The sequence below is a fragment of the Zonotrichia leucophrys genome, chromosome 5 (genome assembly GCF_028769735.1).
Source record: "Zonotrichia leucophrys gambelii isolate GWCS_2022_RI chromosome 5, RI_Zleu_2.0, whole genome shotgun sequence".
Lineage (NCBI taxonomy): Eukaryota > Metazoa > Chordata > Aves > Passeriformes > Passerellidae > Zonotrichia > Zonotrichia leucophrys.
Window position 1 is genome coordinate 1 of NC_088175.1, and position 10,747 is coordinate 10,747.

The 10,747-nt window shown below is 50.7% G+C and overlaps 1 protein-coding gene and 1 long non-coding RNA gene across 3 annotated transcripts; one reads left to right on the top strand and one right to left on the bottom strand.

Moving 5' to 3' along the window:
- Nucleotides 1-125: 125 nt before the first annotated feature.
- LOC135449096 (uncharacterized) lies at nucleotides 126-5,066 on the bottom strand. Of its 2 annotated transcripts, XR_010440643.1 has the most exons (4): nucleotides 4,891-5,066; nucleotides 3,927-4,219; nucleotides 3,424-3,805; nucleotides 126-905 (listed from the first exon to the last, which is right to left on the bottom strand). It is a non-coding gene; the product is annotated as an uncharacterized LOC135449096 (long non-coding RNA). The 2 variants fall into 2 exon arrangements; XR_010440642.1 differs by having other exon boundaries at nucleotides 3,927-5,063.
- Nucleotides 5,067-9,006: 3,940 nt separating this feature from the next.
- LOC135448759 (inositol 1,4,5-trisphosphate receptor-interacting protein-like 1) lies at nucleotides 9,007-10,538 on the top strand. Its single transcript, XM_064714975.1, is given in 2 exon segments — nucleotides 9,007-9,556; nucleotides 9,559-10,538. Coding segments are annotated over 2 exon segments (1,452 nt in total). The 3' UTR covers nucleotides 10,461-10,538.
- The last annotated feature ends 209 nt before the right edge of the window (nucleotides 10,539-10,747 follow it).

The following is a 10,747-nucleotide window of genomic DNA, read 5'->3' on the forward strand; positions in this document are numbered from 1 at the left end:
AAGTTTTTTACTTCTGTAACACTTATTTAAAATAAAACCCCTCCCTCTACTTAAATAAAACCCAAAAAATTCCCTTTTTTTAAACTTACTTACCTTTTTTTATATTTTTTCCCATTTAAAATTTATATTGCCGTATCATGTTATTTATATTCTATACTACAACTCTTCATATTACTTACCTATATTTATAGTTCAATTTGTAGTCATAGTTTAGCAATCTCCCTTTATATATTTATTATCTATTTCTATCTTAAGATTCACATTCCTATAACACTTCTATTATTTAAAATAAAACTCCTGCCTCTAACCAAATAAAAACGACCGGGAAACCCTTCTGGCACGTTGAAACGATAGAGACGGCAGCTGGAAGGACCGAAAATTGTCTCCGCCATCATGAAACCATAGAGAGAAGGGACGGGACGACCGGATAAACCCTTCTGGCACGTTGAAACCATAGAGACGGCAGCTGGGAGGACCAGAAATTGTCCCCGCCATCTTGAAACCATAGAGACGGGGGACGGGACGACCCGAAAAACCCTTCTGGCACGTTCAAACCATAGAGACGACAGCTGGGAGGACCGGGGATTTTCTCCGCCATCTTGAAACCATAGAGGCGGGGGACGGGACGACCGGAAAACCCTTCTGGCACGTAGAAACCATAGAGACGGCAGCTGGGAGGACCGGAAATTGTCTCCGCCATCTTGAAACCATAGAGAAAAGGGACGGGACGACCGGAAAATTCTTCTGGCACGTAGAAACCATAGAGACGGCAGCTGGGAGGACCGGAATTAGTCTCCGCCATCTTGAAACCATAGAGAGAAGGGACGGGACGACCGGAAAACCCTTCTGGCACGTTGAAACCATAGAGACGGCAGCTGGGAGGACCGGAAATTGTCTCCGCCATCCTGAAACCATAGAGGCGGGGGACGGGAATTTATTACTAATTTTTTATATATCTGCATATAGTTGCAATACATTTCTATATTTGCATTTGTGTTTGGGTTGTATTTCCATTTATATTCTCTATTCATATATCTGTATACATACACAATGCTCTATTAAAAATAGAATAACTAATTGCAACATATAATGACTTATGTTCCATGTTAAATTTTAAAAATTGACCGAATATATAAAAATAACGTTGGCTCATTCCCATTTCTACACATCTATTTCTTTTGTTTCAATATAGTGAGAGTTATAATTGTATATTTAAAATCCAATTCCTAAATGAAATGACAGAACAAACAGCATCAAATTCCCACCAATATCTTCCAAAAACATCGAGACACCTCCAACAGCCAAACAAGCGTCAGAGAAAAAACAAAGAACACTCTTGTCAATAACAATTCTCATCACGACCGAAAAATGGAACCAAAAGAAAACCCTATAGAAACACACACAGCAAATTACAAAAGGTACTAAAAAAAAGTCAAACCAATCTTCTAAACTCCAGACAGTGCCACTCACCCTGAACGTTACTAAAAAAAAAAAAAAAACGGACAAAATTCTACCTCTACACTAACTCAAAGAATAAACAATCCTCTGTAAAAATAACTTTAAAAACTGAACTAATTAACAAAATGGAAAACATCTCAACCGCTAAAAACTAAGAAATTAACTACCCTAGTAAAAAAATACTTTAAAAACCCACCATATAAATACCCATGTTCCCAAAAAAAACCCTGATAAACCATACTCAAATACATTAAAAGACAACAACAACAACAAAAAAGAAAATGAAGAAACCAACAACAAGAATAATCCCAAAAACCAAATGAACTTAAATGTGCAACAAAAATATTATTCCCAACGGAATAAACCCATAGTGCCTCAAGCTATCAAAATAAAAATAACACCTAGAAACAAACACAAAGACTAAAGACAAACGTAACCATAAACAATGTCTCCCAAATTACCCGCAGCCATAAAACATACACTACAATCAAACCAACCAAATAAATAAAAGCCCTGGAAGACGATAAACACACATGCAATTCTCGAGATTAAAAACCCGCTGCTATGAACGACACGACGCTACCTCAAAAGCCCACCGAAACAAACACTACCCGCTCACGCCAATAAAAGCCACCTCAACAGAATTAAAATCCGAACCGCTGCTTCGCGCTACGACCCGTAAAAACCATTGCGCGCCTTTCTAAACATAATACCCCGGCAAAAAAACCATATCCGACTACGAAACCCAATCCGAAACGAACCTTTATCATCCCCACCGGCACCGAGAGCCGCACCACTCAGGAAGAACACCGTAGCCCTTAGCGTACCCCCGCTGCAAACCGAACACAGCGATGCAATCAATGCCGACAAAGCGCCTCCGAACCGCGGCACCGCCCCAGCACTGCGAGCAGCCGAAGCCCGCGCTCGCTGCCGGCCCCGGACGGAGCGCGGCTCCCGGCAGGAGCGCGGCTCCTCCGGCGGCTCCTCCGGCACGCGGGGCCGGCGCCGGCCCGGAGAGCCGCGCCCGCTGCCCCTGCCCGGCGGGGCCGGCACCGGGCCCGGGGGTGGCGGCGGCGCCCGAGCCCCGCGCCCGGAGCGGCCGGAGCGGCCGGCACCGCCCGGGCCGCCGCAGCAGCGCCCGCGCCGCCTCTGCCGCCCTTGGCCGGCCCGGCCCGGCTCCCCTCGGCTCGCACCGGCGCGGCCCCGCCACCGCCGCCCTTGGCCGGCCCGGCCGCGCCAAATCCCCCGTGCGCCCCGGCAGCTGCCCGGGCCGTGCCAGCGCCGCTCCCGAGCGGCAACGTTCCGGCCCGGGCCGCGGCCACCACAAGCGCCCTCCCATGCAGCGGCACGGCCCCATTGCAGCCCTGCAAACGCTGCCACAGCTGCAGCTTCCCGCAACCGAAGCCCGAAACTGACGCCGCAGGCGGGGCTCGCCTCCCTTCAACAAGGGCAAAGAAGTGTCCTCTCCCCTTCACGTTCGTCCCCTACGAGAGCACAAAAGAAGGGGCGCTCCTCAAATGAAAGCCTTCGACTGATGGCAAAGGGCCATTTCCACCTCCATTCAAACCCTTGAAAAGCAGGGACACCACGGCTGCCCCCTCCATTTCAACCCTAGGGTGATGAAAATGGGGTGGCTGCCTTCAAACCAAACCCATAACACCACAAGAATACTTTTCCCATTCCCCTTCAAATAGAACGCAGGGATTCCCTGTCACCCCCGGGATACCCCCAACAGCCTGGAAAAGGCAGCTTTTCCTGCAATCAACGCCCTTAAAACCACAAGTGAAGAGGGATCCCCTCAGTTCAAACGCAGACAAGAAAAGAAGAGGAGCTGCTTCCTTCTCCTTAATCCCTTTCGTCCTCATAAGCTCCATTTCTGCTCCTGGGGAAGCGGGGAGGGACTGGCAAGATGAAATTGCAAAGGGGAAGGACAAAATTCCCCGCTCCAAACCCACACGGGCTCACCTGTTCGGCTGCTGCTCCCCGGCACAAAGATTCGTCCCTCGGCACCTCCTTTAAGCGATGCTTGGACGTATCCAAGCGCGAATCCGGGTGTTCCCGCCGACCCTGGGAGAAGCTCTCGCAGTCCTTCCGTGAGACAGCGCCGGGAGCGCCCCATAAACCCCTCCACTCAGCAGCTCCATGCAAAAATGTACAGAGGCAAACTCTCCCCCCGTTAAAACCGCCCCGGCAAGAGCCACCCCCTCATCATCCTCACAGCTCACACCTGGGCTGCTCCGAGCCCCTCATCATCCTCACACTCACACCTGGGCTGCTCCGAGCCCCTCATCATCCTCACACTCACACCTGGGCTGCTCCGAGCCCCTCATCATCCTCACACTCACACCTGGGCTGCTCCGAGCCCCATCATCCTCACAGCTCACACCTGGGCTGCTCCGAGCCCCTCATCATCCTCACAGCTCACACCTGGGCTGCTCCGAGCCCCTCATCATCCTCACAGCTCACACCTGGCGCCGATGCCACTCCAACAGCGCCTCTCCCTGTCCAGCACACAGCCCGCTTCTCACAGACACAGAGCAAACAGAAATCTGCTACGGGTGTTGGCTTTCCTTAGTCCGTCTGGTTCCACAATTCAAACACATCCGTGCACTGATGGCAGTGAGGGAAAGCTTTCCAGTGCAGAAAACTATCATTCTGCTAGCACACTTCGATACACCCTCAGAAAAAGTAGAATCAGCACCAACTCCTAAGACCCCTGCTGAGGAACCCAGCCCTCCTTGGGACACCCAATGCAGCAGACCTGGAAAAACGAGGGGAAAAGTCAAGCTTGGAGTGGAAAAAGAGAACATAAATACACCAGCCTTTAAAATAAGCCCTCACACAGTAATAGTGAGATCCAGTCACATTTCTTCTTTCACTGCTTTTTGCGGTTACATAAATACAAATAAAAACACATTAAACACAAGACAGAGCTAGGCATTTACAGGTCTTCATTTTGAAGTCTGGATGACAAATGGGGGAAGAAGTAAAATAAGAAAACCCATGACTCCTTGCCTTGTTTGGTCCCAACAATGCTAAGCTAAGGGCTTTGTCCTCTAGCACTCACTGCCCAGGAGAGTGATGTCCTCTCACAGATACATCCATTGTTGAGACAGCAACAGACAGTACGGCAGGGCACGATAAAAAAAGTGGTTTTAAATACATTAATGGATCAAAAAAACCTGTAGTAGAAATAAAATTGAAATAATCTCGTCCCCTTCCACGGTGTGGATGGTCACCTCTCAAACAAGGACAGAGACACAGCAAAGGTGTTTAAGGTGCATTAGTTGCCTCTGTCTTCAACGCTCATCCTTTCCTTCCCAGCAGAAACCATTGCACTGGTGTACCAAGGGACACTGCAAAGTCCTTGAATAGGGCAAGCCCTGCTCAGCAGAAACCAAAGCACCCCGGCTTGGGGCACAGCATTCCTACCTGCCCTCTCCTGAGTGTGCCTGGCTCCCTCAGGCTCCAGCTTCATCCTGATTCCAAGGCTGTGGCCTTTATTAGGGCTGGCACCTGGCTTAGAGAAAGGCAAAGTTAAATGGCATTCCTGTGAGTGCACTGGATGACTCTGTGTGCTCTAAGACATGGGAATGCCTCTGCTAGAAGCCTTGGGGGGGGGCGCCCTCAAATAAACAAATAAACACCCTTTCTCACCCTGCTGCCTTCAAACCCCCTCCCAAGAACTCCTAACTGGATACCTGCTCACCCTCCCTCTCCGTTTCCAATCGTTTGCCTAGCCCAAATCACACCCGCTGATGAATAAAGGACAGAATTGCCCACAAAGTACTTGCTGACTTCTCTACTCCCCTCTAGCAGCGGTTTCTTTTGTATGGTGATTTTTAATTTTGCGGGGGTGATGCAAGGAAACAAGCAGAGCCAGCAGTCAGACTGCAAGTTAGGTCACTGCAAAGAAAAGGGGTTAATCTCCCACTCCGAGCTAGCAAGGGTTAGATTAAAACATGCCAGCGTGGAATGCTGCAACAGGTCCCAAACGGCTGAGCACAAGGAAGGGAAGAGAACTGGGAAAGGGTCTGGAGGTCAGGTCTGATGAGGAGCAGCTGAGGGAGCTGGAGGGACTGAGATTGGAGAAGAGGAGGCTCGGGGGGACTTTCTCACTCTCTAAAACTCCCTGGCAGAAGGGTGGAGTAGCCAGGTGGGGGTCAGGTTCTGCTCCCAGGGAACAAGGGACAGAACAAGAGGAAATGGCCTCAAGTTGTGCCAAGGGAGGCTTAGATTGGGTACTAGGGAAAAATTTATCCTCTGAAAGAGTTATTAAGAGTTGTCAAGGCTGCCCATGGAATTAATGGTATTGTCATGTCTGAAGGCTCTTAAGGAATGTGTCAATGTAGCATTTGGGGACATGGTTTCAAGGTGGGCTTGTCAGTGTCAGGTTTGTGGCTGGATGCTCTACAGTCTTAGAGATCTTTTTCAACCTAAACAATTCCATACTACTGTGATGGGGAGCCAGTTTCAATCCAGAGTATTTCGTAATGTCATTTCATAAAGTCATTAATAGCAACTTCAGTCTAGTGCTCAACTTTATGCAGCTGCTTTTCCCTGTACTCTCCTCATCTTCACCTTCAGCCTTGGGACAGGAGAATTGGCTTTGGTGGGATCAGTGGTAGTGGGAAAGCCTCATGCCAGGAGGCTGTAGGTTGTTGTACTTCTGCCAAGGTTGGAGCTGCCTCCAGAAAAGGCTGTGATGTCTCTAGTCCCTATTCACATTCTTTGACCACTCTGAGGTGAGTTCCAGGCTGCAAGAGTTGTTGGTCAAGCTGAAGGGAGATCACAAGAAGCACTGATCTGAAACCCGGCTGAACGAAGCAATAGAGAAAGTCTGTTAGCCACATCAATCCCAGGCTGTGTTTGCCAAGCAGATGAAAATGACATGAACACAAAACATGTAGGAAATGGTGGGAAAGTGGCTCATTTCCAAACAGCATGCTTCTAGAGTCAGGTGTGCTTCATGTAACAATGAATGGAAGAAGCTGGTGTGCCACTGTTATGACCCTGTGTTGTTTCAATGTCATTGATCTTACAATGGAGTTATTACAGTATTATAATGATGCAAATGATACATATTTAAATCTATTGCAATATTTTCCAAGGCTTTATAACATTCAGGAAAGGCTTTGCCCAGTTGCCAATGGGAGCAGACGATGGTAGAAAGAACCCACGCTTGGAAGTGAAGAAGACTTGATTTGCTGAAGTGACTTTGGCTTCCCCTCCTGCCATCTGCTGCAGCCTCTGACTTGATGGCAGGACCAATGTGGGGCAGGACACAGCCCAGCTGCTGGCAGCTGTGAGCTGACTCATTCCATACAGATGAGCCTTCCACATTGGCTGGCACCGGGGCTGGCAGCTGAGCCACTGGCAACATGCCACCTTACCCTACTACAGAGCCCTCCCAGGGTTAAGCCAGGGGTTGGGTGGCTCTCCCATCTCCTGAGCTCCAGGTGAGAAAAGAGAAATGCTGTTACCTATCAATCACTTGAACTGAAACATCATAACAGGAGAAAGAGATGTGCAAAGGCACCATTTTGAGTTCCATGTAGGCAGCGCTGAGAGCGGACCACTCAAATCCAGGTGTACAATATGGCAAATGCCACAGGTTTTCCTGTGGGGGAAAAAGCTTCAAACAAAAGACAACAAAATCCCAAAACCCAAATAGTTACGTTTGAATTTTCTGTGATTGATAGCTGAGAGAAGCAGCTGCGCAGTGCTGATTGTCCCTTCTCTGCACACTCCTCATCCTTGCTCATCTCAGGGCTCTCCAAAGCCAGGTGATCATTTCTTCCTGCTCCAGCCTGTGCTGAGACCAAGCAGCCCTCCGGTGCCCAGGGCCCTGAGCACGAGAGCTGGTGAAAGTCACTGCCAGCCACGCAGCCTTCCCCTCCTAGGCTCCAGAGACACAAGGGCAGAAAGCTGTCATCTAAGCTGGATTGCACTGGCACCTTTGTTGGCCTTGTCTGTCCTCTGGCATCCCTCAAGCCAGGTGGTGTAAATCTGAGCTGCTTTCACGGGGAATTCAGGGTTTGCCCAAAGTGGGGCCTTGCTGAGGGCAAAGGCCACGCAAGGGCTCTGCCTTCTGTTGCCCGTGCCATGGAAGGCCCCAGAGCAAGAGGGCATTTCTTGGCTGCTGAGATCCCCTCTTGACACTCTGGCCTTGCAGGTTTGCCAAATCCACAAGGACATGCAAGGACATTCTTGCAACCATGTTCACTCCAAACCTTCCAAATTTTCCAATTAAAATTCCAATTTTTCCTTCTGCTTGGAAGGGCATGGATTCCCTTGGCTGATGTTTCTGGCATAAAGGTTCTCCTCCAATGGAAACCCTTCCGGGAAACCTGAACCCTTCTGCTCACTGAGAACCCATTTTGTCTCACTGGATCATGGGAAGTGCAGTTCAAAAGCACCACCTTTCTCTCCTCTGCCAGGAGCTGGTTTCACAGCTCAAATGCCTGACACGATGCAGATGGCCCCAGAAAGGAGGCTCTAGCTTAGTGGGGGTCATTATATCTGCCCAAGGAACAAAGAATATGAGCAGGGGAAAATGACCTCATGTTGCGCCAGGGGAGGTTTCAATTTAATCTCTAGGAAATGGTGGATCAACCAAAAGGTGTCAAGCCTCCAAATAGGCTGCCTAGGGAAATGGCTCTGAGTGACCACCCTCAGAGAGGTCAAAAAGCATCATGGATGTGGCATTTGGGGACCTGGCTGATTGGAGCAGTAGGCAGTGTTAAGTTTGCAGTTGCACTGTGTGATCTTCAGGGACTTTTCAACCGCACTGATGCTGAGATTTCAGTGTAGCTCAACCGTTGAGGTGTGCAAGCTTAGAGTCAGTGATGCTCAAGGGTGCCTTCCAACTGGGATATCTATGTGATTGCCAGTGAAGGGCAGATGAAAATAATTGCAAAAGAGAAATTATTGGAAGTCCTTTGGAAAAGCTTCACTCAAGGGCAGCCCTAAGCAGTCCACCAGGGCCACTCTGAGTGCCTGAGCCAGGAGTTGGCTCAGGGGATAAAGGGTGGGGTTGGCTGGGTTGTGACATGCTGTGACACGTGTGACATCACGGGGGACGTGTCACAAAGGGGGCAGCTCTAAAAGGCCCCAGCAGGTGACGCTGGCCCTGCGTTGCTTTGGCAAACGGTGAGTGCACACGTGGCGGGGAGGCTGGGCTGGGAACAAGGACTGGGGCAGAAACGCTGCCCCTGGGGCTGGGTTCTCCCTCTGCATGCAGGAACAGCCCCTCATGGGAGAGCCTTGGGCAGGCCAAGGTGCTGCTGCTGCTGCTGCTGGGGCAGTGAGACAGGCCTGGCGGCCTGCATGCTGTCTGTGGCCATGTGCTTCCTGTGCCCAGATCCCTGAGGATCCTGTTCTCCATCCAGCAACCAGCAGTTCCCTCCCTTCTCGCCCCACTCACAGGCTTCTCTGCCTCTCCTGCCGACCATGGGTCCCATGGTATTCCTTTTTTTGCTCTTGAAAACCTTCATCCAGTACCCACAGCCCGTGGCTGAGGGATTGGATGAGGAAACACGTCTGCGCATGGAAGCGCGTGCGAAACACCTGGAATGGGAGAGGCTTCAGCTGGAGCAGGAAGTGGAGCAGCACACCCAGGAGCAGGTGCAGCTCTTGCAGCTCTTAGCTGCTGCTGCGCTCCTGGTCTACGTCTTGGTCCTGTGGTTTATTGGGTGGAAAAGCAGCCTGAGGAGAGAGGAGGATGAAGAAGAAAACCGTGGTGCAAATGAAGAGGAAGTGGGCAATGTTGCTGCAAATGTAGAAGACAATCTTGGAAATGAAGGTGTCAATGAGGCTGAAATGGCAGCCAACAACAACGATGTTGCAATTGCAGTCCAAGAAGAAGACGATTTTGACGATCGCATAGGACGAGTTATAATGCAGCGCATCCGGTGGCCTGTACAGGACTTGCAGAGAGGCTGTCAGTGGACAATGAACCTGATGGACAATTACAGCCTTTACTTTTTGCACGTCTTGTCAAACAGTTTCTACCCAGCCCTGCAAAGAGCCATCGGGGTGGGCAGTGCCTTTGAAGGCTGGAGTCCCCGTGAGCAGGATGTGGTGTACCGCGTGCTCATCCCATGACTCCTCCGCGAGGCCACAGCTTCCACCTGGAGCTGGACAGTGCAGGGCAGAGGCTCGTGAGGAACTTCCGTGTCCGCGTGCAGCTGGAGTGCACCTGCACCAGGGAGCAGCAGGCTGAGAACATGCTGTGCTTTCTGCACCACCCCGAGGAGGAGCTGAAGAGGAACCAGGATCCCAGCCTCCTGGACACCCTGTGCACCGGCTCCTACCTGGACGTGCAGAAAACTGCCCGCTGGTTCTACCAACTGGTGAGAGCAGTCTGGCCAGCTTTGCCTCAGTCCCACAACTGGCATTTAGTGCTGCTGCCCTCCACACGCTCCTGCCAATTCAAGGTGACCAACGGCAGGGAAAGCTTCAGGATTGAGTTGCTCTTTGGGGTGCGGAGAGATGACTCAGCCGTCTTTGTCAGCAGCCAGACCAGAGAGGCCCACACAGCAAGCACAATCTGGCCTGAGTCTTACGCTGTGGCAGAGGCTGAGTTCTTCAAGCACATTGCCAGGCAGGCCCCTCCTGACAGCTTGCACCTCAAATGCCTGCAGTTCTTCACCCGACTTCCGCTGGGCTTCTGCTTTTCCACCTACACCATGAAGACCATTGTCATGCACCTGCTCAATGTCATGCCCGCCTCATTGTGGCGCAGGAGACATCTCCTGGAACGACTGCAGGATATCTTGGACAGCCTGCGCTTATGTGTGCAAACAAAACGCCTCAACCACTTCATTGTGGGGAACCGGAGGCTCCCTCAGCACATCCATTTACCTGCAGATGTTCAAACCGGTGGGACATACAATCTCCTCCTTCGCCTGGCGCAGCAGCCGGATGCCCACTCCCAGGCCATCCATGACTACCAGATTCTCAAAAAGTGGTACAAAAGAATCCTTCTTGCTGAAGACTGACCCAGTGAAGCGGAGGAGTCATGGCTATGAGCACAGAGCTGTGCTTGTGCTGTTTGCAGCTGGCAGCAGAGAACCACCTTGCAGTCCAAATTTGGTGGAGGAGAGGATGCACGCAAAGGCTCTGGAGAAGGTCCCACTGCCTCTCCTGCCGCCTCAGCAGATGGAGAGCCACGGGAGGGTTTATTCTACCTCCTTGTATCATTTCATTTTCCAAAAAAAAGCACCCAGACTGCATTCAGCCCTTCTTACATGTGAACTCTTCCACTCCTGAAAAAGCACACAAAGAG